The sequence below is a fragment of the Procambarus clarkii genome, chromosome 16 (genome assembly GCF_040958095.1).
Source record: "Procambarus clarkii isolate CNS0578487 chromosome 16, FALCON_Pclarkii_2.0, whole genome shotgun sequence".
NCBI lineage: Eukaryota > Metazoa > Arthropoda > Malacostraca > Decapoda > Cambaridae > Procambarus > Procambarus clarkii.
Window position 1 is genome coordinate 41,323,109 of NC_091165.1, and position 18,877 is coordinate 41,341,985.

General features: G+C 45.9%; 1 protein-coding gene across 1 annotated transcript in view; it reads right to left on the minus strand.

The window, feature by feature from the left end:
- The window catches only part of LOC138365216 (uncharacterized), a 61,291-nt gene extending 44,932 nt beyond the window's left edge, over nucleotides 1-16,359 (minus strand). Inside the window, exon 1 of the mRNA XM_069325469.1 lies at nucleotides 16,210-16,359. Within this exon, the coding sequence (XP_069181570.1) occupies nucleotides 16,210-16,226 (17 nt within the window). The 5' untranslated portion in view covers nucleotides 16,227-16,359. The remainder of the gene's footprint in view (nucleotides 1-16,209) is intronic.
- Nucleotides 16,360-18,877: the final 2,518 nt, after the last annotated feature.

Genomic DNA, 18,877 nt, shown 5'->3' on the forward strand with positions numbered 1-18,877 from the left:
AACAAATATCTAATGAAAATCTCACCGACCTAACAAATTCACAAAGACCTGAAAGTTGTAGCATTAAATATTATGATAGATATCGTGAGGAGACATTCACATATGGGACTAATAGAACAAGAACCCGGCAATGTGATGTTATAGTGGCCAGAATACGCCTGGGATATAGGCGTATCTGGCAGCTTTCTCAAAACCCAAATGTCGAGTACACAATGTGTCAACTTTGTGAAAGAGAAAACATGCACTCTCTTGAACATTATATTGTAGAATGTCCCATATTGACTGACTTTCGCCCTCCTGGGCTAAGGTATGCTGAACTGTGTAGTTACTATATGAGTACTGGAACACTTGATGATATATTGGACTTGTACCCAAGATTAACCATGTAATGTATCAATTATATAATGTATGTATGTGATGTAACTATATAACCTGAGCTTGTAAAAGCACTTCCATCACCTTCAGTGATTAAGTGCTTAATTGCACACTAGTTTCTCTATCAGCCATCTCACCCTGTCAGAGTAAAAGAGATAAATGTACTCACCTAGTATTCACCTAGTTGTGTTTGCGGGGGTTGAGCTCTGGCTCTTTGGTCCCGCCTCTCAACCGTCAATCAACAGGTGTACAGATTCCTGAGCCTATCGGGCTCTATCATATCTACACTTGAAACTGTGTATGGAGTCAGCCTCCACCACATCTCTTCCTAATGCATTCCATTTGTCCACCACTCTGACACTAAAAAAGTTCTTTCTAATATCTCTGTGGCTCATTTGGGCACTCAGTTTCCACCTGTGTCCCCTTGTACGTGTTCCCCCTTGTGTTAAATAGACTGTCTTTATCAACCCTATCAATTCCCTTCAGAATCTTGAATGTGGTGATCATGTCCCCCCCTAACTCTTCTGTCTTCCAGCGAAGTGAGGTTTAATTCCCGTAGTCTCTCCTCGTAGCTCATACCTCTCAGCTCGGATACTAGTCTGGTGGCAAACCTTTGAACCTTTTCTTATCCTTGACTAGATATGGACTCCATGCTGGGGCTGCATACTCCAGGATTGACCTGACATATGTGGTATACAAAGTTCTGAATGATTCTTTACACAAGTTTCTGAATGCCTGATGTATGTGAATACATGTGTGTGTCTGTATATATGTATGTATACATGTATAAATATATATGTATGTGCACGTATATGTGTGTGTGTGTGTATGTATATGTATGTGTATAAAGTATATATGGAAGCTGATCAGAATTACATTTCACCTTTGTAAATGCACATTAATGACACTATGTAAAAGACACATCAAACACTTTATGTAGGGCATACGTAAATCTGTGTATCTATGTATTTAAGTATGTAGGTTAGCTTAGCATTTTAAAAGCACCGAATCACCTTCTGTGGTTGATTGTTCAATAAACCCCTGAACTATATGTTTAACACATCTCTAACCCTGTCCATGGAGGACAGAAGAAAATGTATATATGCTGGTTAGCATTGTAAATGTGTGGCCACGTCTGTGGTAGAAAATAATTAAAAAAAAACTGCCTAATGCCTTCAATCTGTTAATTGCTCTGACACTAAAAAAGTTCTTTCTAATGTCTCTGTGGCTCATTTGGGTACTTAGCTTCCACCTGTGTCCCCTTGTTCGTGTTCCTCCCGTGCTAAAGAGTTTCTCTTTGTCCACCCTATCAATTCCCCTGAGAATTTGTAGGTGGTTATCATGTCTCCCCTTACTCTTCTGTCTTCCAGGAACATGAGTTTCAGCTCCTTTAGCCTTTCGTGGTAGCTCATAGCTCTCAGTTCCGGGACGAGTCTGGTGGCATACCTCTGAATCTTATCTAACTTTGTCTTGTGTTTAACTAGGTATGGACTCCAAGCTGGAGCTGCATATTCCAGCATTGGTCTGACATATGTGGTATACAGGGTCCTGAACGATTCCTTACATAAGTTTCTAAAGGCAGTTCTTATGTTGGCTAGTCTTGCATATGCCGCTGATGATATCCTTTTGATGTGGGCCTCTGGGGACAGGTTCGGTGTGATATCAACCCTCATATCCTTGTCTCTATTTGACTCTTGTTGGATTTCACCTCCCAGATGGTACCTTGTGTTCAGCCTTCTGCTCTCTTCGCCTAATTTCATTACTTTGCACTTTCTTGAGTTGAACTTTAGTAGTTAACAAATAGTATAATAGATAGTAGTGACAAATTCTCGCTCAGTCAACAGATTACAGAACCAACTAGGAACGAAAACACGCTGGACCTGATATTCACGAACAATGAGGAGCTAATCAGAGACATTACTGTCTCAGACACTACGTACTCGGACCACAAGCTCATTGAAGTGCAAATTAACATTAATAACAGTAGTAGGCCCAAGAGAAACAACAAGCGAGAAGGGCTATTCAATAAATTCAATTTTAATAATAAAAGGATAGACTGGGAGAAAATAAACAGGGAACTTACAAACATTCAATGGGAACATGTTCTAAGAAATAAAAATCTTACACAAGGAATAGAAAAACTGACTTCTGAAGCATATGAAATCTGTCTGAAACATGTTCCTTTGAGGAAAGCCAGAAAGAGGTCCAATGAAGAAAGAGAACGCAGACGACATTATAAAATAAGGAAGAAATTAACGGAAATGTTTAAGCAGACACGACACTCCACACAGAGAAGAAATAATTTAAACAAGGAGATTGAAGAAATCGAACAGAGACTGAAGCATTCTTATCAAACTGAAGAAAGGCAACTAGAACAGAAAACAATCCAAGATATAAAGAAAAAACCCAAAATATTTCTTCATATATGCTAAATCAAAAGTGAAAACCTCTGCCAGTATAGGACCTTTTCGTATTAGTGAAGGTTCATACACTGAGGATGACAAAGAAATTAGTGAAATCCTAAAAAAGCAGTATGAGGACGTTTAGGACTCCGATACACAGCATGACAGTGGAAGATTCGGACAATTTCTTTAAGCATGATATCCAAACACCTGTAAATATAACTGATATCAACACGAGCGTAGCAGATTTTGAAAGAGAAATTGACAATATGTCCATTCTCTCAGCCCCGGGTCGAGACTCATGAAATTCAATATTTATAAAGAAATGCAAAGTGCCAGTAGCACAGGCCCTTAGTATAGTGTGGAGGAAGAGCTTGAACACAGGGAAGATACCAGATGCGCTTAAAGCAGCAGACATAGCCACTCTACACAAGGGTGGTAGCAAAGCATTGGCAAAGAATTATAGACCAGTTGCACTAACGTCCCACATAATAAAAGTATTTTAGAGAGTGATCAGGAGTCAGGTCACTAGATTCATGGAAACCAATGACCTCCACAATCCAGGCCAACATGGATTTAGAGCGGGAAGATCATGCCTCTCACAGCTACTTGACCATTATGACAAAATCACTGAGGCATTAGAATAAAAACATAATGCAGATGTGGTATACACAGATTTTGCAAAGGCATTCGACAAATGTGACCATGGAGTGATTGCACACAAAATGTGGTCAATGGGTATAACTGATAAAGAAGGACGCTGGATACTAATTTCCTGTCGATCAGAACACAAAGAGTAACAGTCAATCAAGTAAAATCGAGTCCGAACACAGTTAAAAGCTCTGTTAAGGTACAGTCTTTGCACCACTGCTGTTCCTTATTTTCATATCAGATATAGACAAAAATACAAGTAACAGCTTCGTGTCATCCTTTGCAGATGATACAAAAATCAGCATGAAAATTACCTCTGCTGAAGACATTGAAAAACTACAAACAGACATTAACAAATTTTCGATTGGGCAGCAGAAAATAACATGATGTTTAACGGTGATAAATTCCAGGTACTCAGGTACGGTAAAAATGAGGATCTGAAACATAATATCGGGTACAAAACACAATCGAATCTGCCCATAGCAGGAAAACAGTATGTCAAGGATTTGGGAATAATGATGTCCGACAACCTAACGTTTAGGGAGCATAACCAAGCAAGTATTGCGTCAGCCAGAAAAAATGATTGGATGGATTACGAGAACCTTCAAGTCCAAAGATCCCATCACAATGGTTGTAATCTTCAAATCACTTGTGTTGTCCCGTCTTGAGTACTGCTCAGTACTCACTTCTCCCTTCAGAGCAGGAGAGATTGCTGAAATAGAGGGAATACACAGAACATATACGGCACGCATAGACGAGATATAGCACCTAAATTATTGGGATCGCCTCAAAGCTCTCCAAATGTACTCACTAGAAAGGAGACGAGAGAGATACCAAATAATATACACATGGAAAATACTGGAGGGACAGGTCCCAAATTTACACAGTAAAATAACAACGTACTGGCGTGAACGATATGGAAGAAAATGCAGAATACAACCAGAGAAGAACAGAGGTGCCATAGGCACAATCTGAGAACACTGTATAAACATTAGAGGTCCGCGGTTGTTCAACGTTCTACCAGCGAGCATCAGAAATATTGCCGGAACAACCGTGGACATCTTCAAAAGGAAACTAGACTGTTTTCTCCAAGGAGTGCCGGACCAACCGGGCTGTGGTGGGTATGTGGGCCTGCGGGCCGCTCCAAGCAATAGTCTGGTGGACCAAACTCTCCCAAGTCAAGCCTGGCCTCGGGCCGGACTAGGGGAGTAGAAGAACTCCCAGAATCCCATCAAGCAGGTAGCCATTTTCTAGTCCACTCCTCCAGCCTGTCCAGGTCGTCCTTTAGTCTCTGTCTATCGTCATCAGTCTTGATTCTTCTCATAATGTTGCATCATCAGCAAACATTGAGAGGAATGAGTCTATACCCTCTGGAAGATCGTTTACATATATTAAAAACATGATGGGTCCAAGTACAGAGCCCTGTGGGGACTCTGTTAGTATGGTTATTGTTAGCTTTAGGTGTGTTAGCTGGTTATTGATTGCTGGTCTATATTGATTGATAGGCAGCGCTTCACTAATGTCTAATCTTCTATTGTCATTGTATCTATCAGTTATTTCGGTGTTGCTCGTCACAATATCCCTGGTGATCGTCCCATTGTGTGTGGCCATTATATGTTCCTTGATGGAGCCCTGTTGTTTATGTATTGTTAAACGCCTAGAGAGAGACGTTGTTGTCTTGCCTATATACTGAGATCGTTGGGGCTGACATTCCCCAAGTGGGCATGTGAAGGCGTAGACAACGGTCGTCTCTTCAACGTCTAATATCGTTGATAACATTGATTCAGCGTCAATAACGATGATTCAGCGTCAATAACATTGATTCAGCGTCAATAACGATGATTCAGCGTCGATAACATTGATTCAGCGTCGATAACATTGATTCAGCGTCAATAACGGTGATTCAGCGTCAATAACGTTGATTCAGCATCAATAACGGTGATTCAGCGTCGATAACGTTGATTCAGCGTCAATGACGTTGATTCAGCGTCAATAACGTTGATTCAGCGTCGATAACGTTGATTCAGCGTCGATAACGTTGATTCAGCGTCAATAACGGTGATTCAGCGTCAATTATGTTGATTCAGCGTCAATAACGTTGATTCAGCGCCGATAACGTTGATTCAGCGTCGATAACGTTGATTCAGCGTCAATAACGGTGATTCAGCGTCGATAACGTTGATTCAACGTCGATAACGTTGATTCAGCGTCAATAACGTTGATTCAGCGTCGATAACGTTGATTCAGCGTCGATAACGTTGATTCAGCGTCGATAACGTTGATTCAGCGTCGATAACGTTGATTCAGCGTCGATAACGATGATTCAGCGTCGATAACGTTGATTCAGCGTCGATAACGTTGATTCAGCGTCGATAACGTTGATTCAGCGTCGATAACGATGATTCAGCGTCGATAACGTCGATTCAGCGTCGATAACGTTGATTCAGCGTCGATAACGATGATTCAGCGTCGATAACGTTGATTCAGCGTCGATAACGTTGATTCAGCGTCGATAACGTTGATTCAGCGTCGATAACGTTGATTCAGCGTCGATAACGATGATTCAGCGTCGATAACGATGATTCAGCGTCGATAACGATGATTCAGCGTCGATAACGATGATTCAGCGTCGATAACGATGATTCAGCGTCGATAACGATGATTCAGCGGCGATAACGTTGATTCAGCGTCGATAACGATGATTCAGCGGCGATAACGTTGATTCAGCGTCGATAACGATGATTCAGCGGCGATAACATTGATCATTGATTCAGCGTCAATAACGTTGATTCAGCGGCGATAACATTGATCATTGATTCAGCGTCAATAACGTTGATTCAGCGTCAATAACGTTGAATCAAAGTTATCGTTTATATTAGAAGCAATCTTAGAAGCACTAAACGTGTCAGGTTGACGCAAACCTGAACTCATGTTCAACCATTTTCCTTTTGACTGATTAGACTTCAATGATATTCCTGTCAATTTAGGCATTATTAGAATTGTTTTGCGTCTAACCAATCACCTGGACGCCCATAGTCTCGAAGATGTCAAAATAAACCAACGCGTCCTCAAACACAACGGTTAAAGTCCATTCCAAGCACCCGCCAACCCCACTGTTTATGAATGAAAAATGGTTTACACACAACCCGTCCTCGACTCAAGTCCATTACATCCACCGGTCGACCCCACAGACGCATTCATAAATTTTAACATGTTGTTCATTCAAAACGGGAATTTTCTCAAATATAAATTAATATTATAATATATAAGAATATTGTGCATATATAGACATAGGTTAGGTGAGGTGTTTAGGTTCTGTTGGCGATTATTTGTATTTGTAGTACGTGGATGAAGCATTTACAGAGTTGTGGTTCGAACACCAGTCGTCAGTGAAGCACTTGTTCCGGAAGTGTTCGACGTCAACAGTTGTGAGTCGTGTGTAACAGCCCGTCCTCCAAACAAAGACCCAAAAGTGATTCCATGCACCCGCCAACCCCCCCCCCCCCCCCTGTTTATGAATAAAAAACGGTTTACACTCGACTCACAACTGCTGACATTATCTTGAGGTTATCTTGAGATGATTTTGGAGCTTTAGTGTCCCCGCGGCCCGGTCCTCGACCAGGCCTCCACCCCCCAGGAAGCAGCCCGTGACAGCTGACTAACTCCCAGGTACCTATTTACTGCTAGGTAACACGGGCATCAGGGTGAAAGAAACTCTGCCCATTGTTTCTCGCCGGCCCCGGGATCGAACCCGGGACTACAGGATCACGCGTCCAGTGTTCTTTCCGCTCAGCCGCCGGCTTTCCAAGCACTTCCGGAACAAGTGCTTCACTGACAAATTTTGTTCGAACCACAACGCTGTAAATGCCAGCCCGTCCTCCAAAGAAAGATCCAAAAGTGATTCCATGCACCCGCCAAACCCCCTGTTTATGAATGAAAAGCGGTTTACACACGACTCACAACTGCTGACGTTCGAACATATCCGGAACAAGTGCTTCACTGACGAATTTTGTTCGAATCACAACGCTGTAAATGCTTCACCCACGTACTACAAATACAAATAATCGCCAACAGAACCTAAACACCTAACCTAACCTATGCCTATATATGCACAATATGCTAATATATTATAATACTAATTTATACTTGAGAAAATTCCCGTTTTGAATGAACAGCATGTTAAAATTAATGAATGCGTCTTTGGGGGTCGACCGTAGGATGGAATGAACTTGGTCTGACGATGAGTTGCAGGCACTTGATTCCCGGCTCATTTTGACACTACATATGTAGTTCAATTATTTTTTCAAGTTTTTTTTTTCCACTGGCATTCGTCAGCTTCATTACAATCTCTACGAGTAATCTGATAAACATATCCACTAGCGGAATTAGGCGAATTCTTAATCAACATAAATTGTTGAATATACTCACATTTTTAACACCCAAACTGATTTTTAAAATCCCATAAGAGTGGAAGTAATTAGTTGGAGGAGAGTGTTATGAATGTGTATATATGTGCGTTGTGCTGTCTTGCTGCTGTTTCTTCGTGAAAGGGTAAATGATTTTTCGGTACTTAAGATTTAGTGCGTGTGATGCTGGAGATCAACAACTGGGCGCAGTGTTGATCACCGTCCTGAATATGGTCAACACTTTCCCGAGCACTGTCTTAATACCTGGGTCAATATAGATCACGGCTTTTTGCACTGTCGTGTTTCATAATGTTGTTTTGTGTTCATAACACACACACACACACACACACACACACACACACACACACACACACACACACACACACACACACACACACACACACACACACACACACACACAGGAGAATTAACTACAGAAAAAGAAGAGGATTTAGAGAGTACCTGACAAAGGAACATTGGGAGAAAGAACTTAGAGCGCTGGGAATGATGGATCAAGTCAAATATAATACCTGGAGGCTGATGAGTGTTTCATATCAACAATAAGGGAAAAAGTAGGAGAAAATATAATACCAAGAAACAAAAACGAAAGCAGGACGGAATGGAACAAGTACAGAGGGCAAAGGGCAGAACAAAACAAGAACGGATGAAATGAACAAGGATCAAATACACAAATATAAGAAGTTTATCTGAAAGAAACTACGAAAATGACATTCCTTCTAAAGAAAAGTAACACCAAAATTATAAAGTCATAAGAAGAAAAATAACATTGAACAAGTGACAAGATCACGAATATACAGGAAATTATTAAGAAATTTGCGAGGAACTGAACACCAGCTTCCACGGAGTGTTCACAACCGAGTCTGAACAGCTTCCAGTACTAGAAGAGAACATAACCCTAGATGAGAGACTGTTATTAAGTACTGAGATGACAACAGAAGAAGTCAAGAAACATCTCGCGTCACTGGACGAAAGTATAGCTGTTGGAGCAGAGCAAGTATCCCCGTGGGTGTTGAGAGAAGCAACACAGGTCCTCACCGTACCTCAGCCAATAGTGTTTACTGAGTCACGTACGAGAGAACTGCCCAGCTGATGGAAAAACGTAAATGTGGCACCAATTTTAAAGAAAAGGGATAGACAAGAGGCACACAGCTGCAGACCCTTGTCTCTCACACACATCCCCTGCAAGACACGCGAAAGAAATATAAGGAAGCGACTAGTTACATGCCCGGAGAGAGACCATGCCTAAGGAACCTACAGGAGTTCAATGATAGAGTAAAGAAAATAATGCAGGACAGAGAAGGTTGATCACATTGCATATTTCTGGCCAAAAAGCCTTTGAAACAGTACTCCATTTGAGAATATTTTACAACCTTTAAAGACAGGCTGGAGTAAGCAGGAGTGCACTAATATGAGAAAAGAATTACCTAACAGACAGGACCCAGAGAGCCACAGTGAGAGGGGGGGGGAGAGGGGGTGAAAGAAGTCAGACTGCCGTAAGTTAGTAACAAGCGAGGTACCTCAAGGATCGGTACTGGGATCAATACAATTCCACATTTATGTAAATGACCCATCAACAGGTCTTATATGTTGATGTTTGCAGATGATGCTAAATTAATGAGAAGAGTTGTGACAGATGAGGAATGTAAGATTCTCCAAGATAACATTGACAAGTTGCAGAGCTGGTCGGAGAAGTGGCTGCTGGAGATCAACGCAAACATGCATAAGGTGACGGAAATGGAAACAGGTGACAGGTGACAGGAGACCAAAAGGACAGTACACGAGGAGGGGGAACAACCTCCCTGTAACGATGAGAGGAACAGACCTGGGAGTGGACACCAAACCTCACTCCAGAGCCTCATATATATAGGATCATGACAGCAACATACTCTGCACTAACACAGTTCTAAAACATCATTCAGGAACGTAAATACGGAAGCCTTGAGATCGCTCTACACCGCCGACATGAGGACTGGTTTAGAGTACGCCGCCCCATCATGGAGCCCCACGTCTTACAAAAAAATCACATAATGACACTCGAAAAATGTTCAGACGTTTGCAATGAAGATCGTCCCAGAGTTGCGAGAGACAGAGCATGAACAGAGACTGAAAGAAAAGACCCTGACGACGCTAGAAAAGAGGAGAGAGAGAGAGAGAGAGAGAGAGAGAGAGAGAGAGAGAGAGAGAGAGAGAGAGAGAGAGAGAGAGAGAGAGAGAGAGAGAGAGAGAGAGAGAGAGCGAGAGAGAGAGAGAGAGAGAGAGAGAGAGAGAGAGAGAGAGAGAGAGAGAGAGAGAGAGAGAGAGAGGAGAGAGAGAGAGAGAGAGAGGGAGAGGGAGAGAGAGAGAGAGGGAGGGAGACATCATAGAAATATACAATTCTTAGGGATTAACAGAGTGGAAGAAATGGAAAATGTTCACAATGAGCACAAAGAGAACAAGATGGCAGGGATGGAAGAGTGAGACTCAGGCGAGTCATTGACATGTTAGAAAGTTTCCTTTTAGCGTGAGAGTAACGGGGAAATAGAAAGAGCTAATTAAGGGAGCAGCTGTGTTGTAGAAGCAATCTCTATTCATAATTCTGAAAGTAGATATGGTAAGAAAATAGGCCAGAAGTCCTCGCATTAGACAACCAGCGGAAAGAAAGGCAGGGCCCAGGAGCTAGCAGTTTTATGCTAGGGAGCACACAAATAATAAACACTATACACATATCGTCCGCGTATCCTCCAGAAACAGGGACAAGAGGCCCTATATTCACCCAAGGTGAGATCCACTCTTGATCACGCAGCCCCAACATGGAACCCTTACTTGAAAAGGGACAATGAGAAACTTGAAAAGGTCCAAAGATATGCAACGAAACTCGTACCGAAGTTGAGGGGTTTGAGCTATGTGGAAAGAATTAGAGAACTGGAACTAATCACACGTGTGTGTGTGGTTTTCACAATTTTGACTATGGGGTCCAAATTGTGGAAAGGAGGGATATAGGTGACATAAAACGCATCTTATTGCTTCGTAATTACAATTATTACTTAACCTATACCTATTATAGGTTAGGTAATAATTGTAATTACGAAGCAATAAGATGCTTATCTTAAGATACTAACAAGGTTAGGTAAGGTCGGTGTTTTCTATGAATCTTTTTAAGGGTATCTATTATGTTAAGTATGTCACCTATGCACATATTTAATAAGTCAATATTGACTTATTAAATTTGCGAGAACGGGTTGCATAAAACAACATATAAGATTCAATAACAAATTGACAAAGTAGACAAAGCAGCATTGGCTAAAGCTAAAAGCAGTAGCACGAGTGGATCACAGATGGACACTGGAGACAAATGCACCTCGGTGATATCAGGAAGAATCTCTTCAGTGTTACAGCACTCAGTAAGTGGAACAAGTTAGACGTAGGAGTCGTCCAAGCTAATTCGATTTACAATTTTAAATGTAAATATAAAAAAAAAAATCGTGAGAAATGAGGAATTTCTCGCGCTTAATGACGCATAAATCATAGGACGTTAGGAAGGCGGGGTAAGGAGCCTATTATGAACCCCTGCCAGCACATGTAGGCGAGCACTACTAGATGAGTACACACCAACTCACAATAAAAACAGCCTCGTCACCTCTCACCATTGTTGGAGACAAGTCATTTTAAAAATGTTTTCACCAAAATAATCGCGAAAAATTAAATAATGAGCCAGAGGCTGGAGCCGTAAGCTCTGAGCCAGATTAAACACACTGACTTAGATGAAACTGAGTTAGACAATGGAAGAGGAAGCTCCCTTGGATAGAAACAATCGCGGAGTAATTATGCTGTTAGAAATAACCCCGGGACCAATCAGTATTAAAGAACGCTGTTAAGGGTCCGCAAACGAGCGGACCGGCCATTACTGTGACAGTATTGTGAGTCGCAGGCATGAGGCCCATTGTCTGCCTCTCTGAAGGTGGACACTCTCAGAGGCCGAGAGAGCAACGAGCAATTGTTGGGTAAATGTAAAGCAACCTTAGACACGATAGGAACTGGTCATGTGCTGTCATGTGCGGTCATGCGCGGTCATGTGCGGTCATGTGCGGTCCTGCGCGGTCATGTGCGGTCATGTGCGGTCAAGCGAGGTCATGTACGGTCATGCGCTGTCCTGCGCGGTCATGTGCAGTGCTCTAGCAAGGATGAGAGGTGGCAACGAGTCAGAGCTCATAGTGAGAACCAACGTCAGAAGTATTGATTGATTAATGTCGTGCAGCTGGTGGGCCAAGTCTGACTCCTACACGTGCAAGACCCCGCCTGGGCGAGGGACGGAGTTCATCCTTCAAGGAAACAAGCGGGAGCCTTAAGACTCTCAGAGGAGTAAATTCTGTATAAGACTTTAACTGTCAGAAGACAGTAATATAGTCGCTCATGACCAGAAAAGAAAGGTAACTTAAAATAAGTCAATTGACCTTCTGCAGTTTCCTAAATACTTATGTTCTCATGTTCCTATATGTTTATATTATATAATATAATATAAACATATTATAAATGTTATAAACTTCGATTTTGTCGAAGGATCAAACAGGAATATTTGTGACAGTTCAGAGAATTACAAAAATATTGCGGGAAACGAATTCCAAAGACTCAAAATAACTTCAGTGCAATATAGATTGACTTTTATACTGGACGAAAGATTGGTAGCTGCCGCCCAGTGTTGAAAATTGTAGGATTTTCCACCAAGATAACGAGAGAAGCGTTTCTAGACATCGGCGTTAGTAACAAGATATGTAAAAATATGAAATATATTCACCAAGAGGTCAACACACACTCCAATCTTCAGTGTACATATACTGAGACTATAGGAATAATTATATATAAAATGTAAATAAGTATTCTTGACTAGAGATTATTCCCTGTGTAATATAAAGGATATAAATTCCGTTCAACATATACAGAAAAGGATGAAAAGAGTAATTCCAGGAATTTGATATCCTCCTTATGAAGAGGAGGATATCCTCTTTTCAACACTGTCTCCAACCACTTGGGCTGGACGGTAGAGCGACCGTCTTCATGCAGGTCGGCGTTCAATCCCCGACCGTCCAAGTGGTTGGTCACCATTCCTTCCCCCGTCCCATCCCAATTCCTTATCATGACCCCTTCCCAGTGCTATATAGTCGTAATGGTTTGGCGCTTTCCCTTGATAATTCCCTCCCTCCCAAGACAAGCGAGACAGGAGATATATGAATCTATAAGATATATAAATTGATAAGATATAACACTGTGCATATAAACAAGATTTTAAATATATATTAACAAAATAGAAAACGAAAAAATGTATATAATCTGTATTTGTTAATAGGTTCAGAAGTGACCTGGGTAAATACTGGCTTAGAAATAGGGTTGTAGAGGTATGCTAATATTCGGTAATATAACTGATTGGTTATATCATTATTATTGATTATTAATATATGGATTATTGGTTATGATTGGCAAGACCAACTGACAGATGATTGACAAGACCAACTGACAGACCAATGATTGATTAACCCGTCACCGGAGGGGGAATCATCAAGGAAAAGCGCCAAGCCAATACGTCCCGTCACTACAGGACTTGTAAGACCAACCACTTGGACGATCGGGGATTGAACGCCGACCTGCATGATGCGAGGCCGTCGCTCTACCGTCCAGCCCAAGTGGTTGAGGTTGATGGGGTTCGTTGAACACCTTGTGTGATTGGCTAACTACATGACGTAGTTCCTGAGGTGGGATCTGTGCAATGAAGAGTGTGTGTTACGGGGACAGGTAGACTGCAGGTGGGCGGAACGATGTCTTCACCGCTGGGTCTCAAGGTGGAAATTGAGGGTTGGGAAAGTCATCCATCAATCTGCGAGGCATGCAAGTCTTACAGTCCCTGGTTGCCTCTTGCATGTTGCCTCTTGTATGTGCCTCTTGTATGTTGCCTCTTGTATGTTGCCTCTTGCATGTTGCCTCTTGTATGTTGCCTCTTGCATGTTGCCTCTTGTATGTTGCCTGTTGTATGTTGCCTCCTGTATGTTGCCTCTTGCATGTTGCCTCTTGTATGTTGCCTGTTGTATGTTGCCTCCAGTATGTTGCCTCTTGCATGTTGCCTCTTGTATGTTGCCTCTTGTATGTGGCACAGGTGCCAGGGAGGCTGTGACATACAGTGTCGTGAAGCTGCCAACGCCCAATATACTGAGACTCCTTTTTCCAAGATTCCTTCTACCTGAGCAACTCTTGTACCTGTACAACACTCTTGTACCTGTACAACACTGCTGTACCTGTACAACACTCTTGTACCTGTACAACACTCTTGTACCTGTACAACACTCTTGTACCTGTACAACACTCTTGTACCTGTACAACACTCTTGTACCTGTACAACACTCTTGTACCTGTACAACACTCTTGTACCTGTACAACACTCTTGTACCTGTACAACACTGCTGTACCTGTACAACACTCTTGTACCTGTACAACACTCTTGTACCTGTACAACACTCTTGTACCTGTACAACACGCTGTACCTGTACAACACTGCTGTACCTGTACGACACTGCTGTACCTGTACAACACTTTTGTTCCTATACAACACTCTTGTACCTTTACAACACGCTGTACCTGTACAACACTCGTGTACCTGTACAACACTGCTGTACCTGTACCACACTCGTGTACCTGTACAACACTCTTGTACCTTTACAACACGCTGTACCTGTACAACACTTTTGTACCTATACAACACTCTTGTACCTGTACAACACTCGTGTACCTGTACAACACTGCTATACCTGTAAACACTCTTGTACCTGTACAACACTTATGTACCTGTACAACACTGCTGTACCTGTACAACACTTTTGTACCTATACAACACTCTTGTACCTGTACAACACTGCTGTACCTGTAAACACTCTTGTACCTGTACAACACTTATGTACTTGTACAACACTCTTGTACCTGTACAACACTTATGTACTTGTACAACACTCTTGTACCTCTACAACACTCTGTACGTGTACAACACTGCTGTACCTGTACAACACTCTTGTACCTGTACAACACTTATGTACCTGTACAACACGCTGTACCTGTACAACACTTATGTACTTGTACAACACTCTTGTACCTGTACAACACTTATGTACCTGTACAACACTTATGTACTTGTACAACACTTTTGTACCTGTATAACACGCTGTACCTGTACAACACTCCTGTACCTGTACAACACTAAGTACCTGTACAACACTAAGTACCTGTACAACACGTTGTACCTGTACAACACTGCTGTACCTGTACAACACTGCTCTACCTGTACAACACTCTTGTACCTGTACAACACTGCTGTACCTGTACAACACTGCTGTACCTGTACAACACTGCTGTACCTGTACAACACTCTTGTACCTGCACAACACTGCTGTACCTGTACAACACTGCTGTACCTGTACAACTCTCCTGTACCTGTACAACACTCTTGTACCTGTACAACACTCTTGTACCTGTACAACACTCCTGTACCTGTACAACTCGCTGTACCTGTACAACTCTCCTGTACCTGTACAACACTCTTGTACCTGTACAACACTCTTGTACCTGTACAACACTGCTGTACCTGTACAACACTCCTGTACCTGTACAACACTCTTGTACCTGTTCAACACTGCTGTACCTGTACAACACTCCTGTACCTGTACAACACGCTGTACCTGTACAACACTCCTGTACCTGTACAACACTGCTGTACCTGTACAACACTGCTGTACCTGTACAACACTGCTGTACCTGTACAACACTGCTGTACCTGTACAACACTGCTGTACCTGTACAACACTGCTGTACCTGTACAACACTGCTGTACCTGTACAACACTGCTGTACCTGTACAACACTGCTGTACCTGTACAACACTGCTGTACCTGAACAACACTGTTGTACCTGTACAACACTGCTGTACCTGTACAACACTGCTGTACCTGTACAACACTGTTGTACCTGTACAACACTGTACCTGTACAACACTGCTGTACCTGAACAACACTGTTGTACCTGTACAACACTGCTGTACCTGAACAACACTGTTGTACCTGTACAACACTGCTGTACCTGTACAACACTCCCACCACCAAGACGGTGGACAGTTGGAAGAGGTGAGAATAACGCTAATGGTCTGGTCTCAAGGCGTCAGGTCAAGCATAACCAACATTACGCCCGCTACGCCGTGTCCCTAACGCTACGCAACGCTACGCAACGCTACGCAACGCTACGCAATGCTAAGCTACGGTACGCTACGTTCGTCTCCAGCAGCATAATGAGCCTGGTACTGGAGGTAAACACCAGGAATAAGAGCCTGGAGCACCGCCATGGACCAACCTGTGACGTGGGATCATCTTGAGAGCGAAGAGACGCGGGGAACACGATACAACTGTGACGATATAATCAAGAGGAGCCGACGTGCGTCTCCGTCTGCGACCGCGAGTACACTACGGCCCGATGCGTCCACACAACGTTTGCCAGCGACGGTCGCCTCCCAGGCCTGCCAACCTCACCCACTCCAGCCTCCCCAGGCCTGCCAACCTCACCCACCCCAGCCTCCCCAGGCCTGCCAACCTCACCCACCCCAGCCTCCCCAGGCCTGCCAACCTCACCCACTCCAGCCTCCCCAGGCCTGCCAACCTCACCCACCCACCCCAGCCTCCCCAGGCCTGCCAACCTCACCCACCCCAGCCTCCCAGGCCTGCCAACCTCACTCACCCACCCCAGCCTCCCCAGGCCTGCCAACCTCACTCACCCCTGCCTCCCCAGGCCTGCCAACCTCACTCACCCCAGCCTCCCCAGGCCTGCCAACCTCACTCACCCCAGCCTCCCCAGGCCTGCCAACCTCACTCACCCCAGCCTCCCCAGGCCTGCCAACCTCACCCACCCCAGCCTCCCCAGGCCTGCCAACCTCACCCTCTCCAGCCTCCCCAGGCCTGCCAACCTCACCCTCTCCAGCCTCCCCAGGCCTGCCAACCTCACCCACCCCATCCTCCCAGGCCTGCCAACCTCACCCACCCCAGCCTCCCCAGGCCTGCCAACCTCACCCACCCCAGTCTCCCCAGGCCTGCCAACCTCACTCACCCACACCAGCCTCCCCAGGCCTGCCAACCTCACTCACCCCAGCCTTCCCAGGCCTGCCAACCTCACTCACCCCAGCCTCCCCAGGCCTGCCAACCTCACCCACCCCAGCCTCCCCAGGCCTGCCAACCTCACCCACCCCAGCCTCCCCAGGCCTGCCAACCTCACTCACCCCGGCCTTCCCAGGCCTGCCAACCTCACCCACCCCAGCCTCCCCAGGCCTGCCAACCTCACCCACCCCAGCCTCCCCAGGCCTGCCAACCTCACCCACCCCAGCCTCTCAGCCAGTCCTTCAGGCGGTAATGTGTAGACAAGTGTCTCTCTTAAGCTGATTGTCTTGTAGTGGTAGAGGGAGTTGTGGTAATTATCCCCGCTGGGTGGGGGGCTTGGCTGGGTGGGGGCTGGGTGGGGGACTGGGTGGGGACTGGGGGGGCTGGGTGGGGGCTGGATGGGGGCTGGATGGGGGGCTGAGTGGGGCTGCATGGGGGGCTTGGCTGGGTGGGGGCTGGGTGGGGACTGGGGGGGCTGGGTGGGGGCTGGGTGAGGGCCGGGTGGTGGCAAGCTGGGGGCTGGGTGGGGGCTGGGTGGGGGCAGGGTGGGGGCTGGGTGGGGGCAGGGTGGGGGCAGGGTGGGGGCAGGTTTGGGGCTGGGTGGGGGCTGGGTGGGGGCAGGTTTGGGGCAGGCAGGGTGGGGGCAGGTTGGGGGCTGGGTGGGGGCAAGCTGGGGGCTGGGTGGTGGCTGGGTGGGGGCAGGATGGGGGCTGGGTGGGGGCAGGTTGGGGGATGGGTGGGGGCAGGGAGGGGGCAAGGTGGGGTCTGGGGGGATATGCGTGGGGGCTGGGTGGGGGCAGAGTGGGGGCTGGGTGGGGGCTGGGTGGGGGCAGGGTGGTGGCTGGGTGGGGGCTGGGTGGGGGCAGGGTGGTGGCTGGGTGGGGGCAGGGTGGTGGCTTGGTGGGGGCAGGGTGGTGGCAGGGTGGGGGCCAGGTGGGAGCTGGGAGGGGGAGGTGTACCGGAGGGTTGGTGCACCTGACCATTCACTGACCAACCTTGACTCAGGTGGAGTCCCGACGCCATACATCCTGCCCCACGGGTCAGCTGGCCGTCACACAGGCACAGTAGTGGCCGCACCGTCACCCAGGCACAGTAGTGGGCACACCGTCACACAGGCACAGTAGTGGCCGCACCATCACCCAGGCACAGTAGTGGGCACACCGTCACACAGGCACAGTAGTGAGCACACCGTCACACAGGCACAGTAGTGGGCACACCGTCACACAGGCACAGTAGTGGGCACACCGTCAAACAGGCACAGTAGTGGGCACACCGTCACACAGGCACAGTAGTGGGCACACCGTCACACAGGCACAGTAGTGAGCACACCGTCACACAGGCACAGTAGTGGGCACACCGTCACACAGGCACAGTAGTGGGCACACCGTCACACAGGCACAGTAGTGGGCACACCGTCACACAGGCACAGTAGTGGCCGCACCGTCACACAGGCACAGTAGTGGGCACACCGTCACACAGGCACAGTAGTGGCCACACCGTCACACAGGCACAGTAGTGGGCACACCGTCACACAGGCACAGTAGTGGGCACACCGTCACACAGGCACAGTAGTGGGCACACCGTCATACAGGCACAGTAGTGGGCACACCGTCACACAGGCACAGTAGTGGCCGCACCGTCACACAGGCACAGTAGTGGGCACACCGTCACACAGGCACAGTAGTGGGCACACCGTCACACAGGCACAGTAGTGAGCACACCGTCACACAGGCACAGTAGTGGGCACACCGTCACACAGGCACAGTAATGGGCACACCGTCACACAGGCACAGTAGTGGGCACACCGTCACACAGGCACAGTAGTGAGCACACCGTCACACAGGCACAGTAGTGGGCACACCGTCACACAGGCA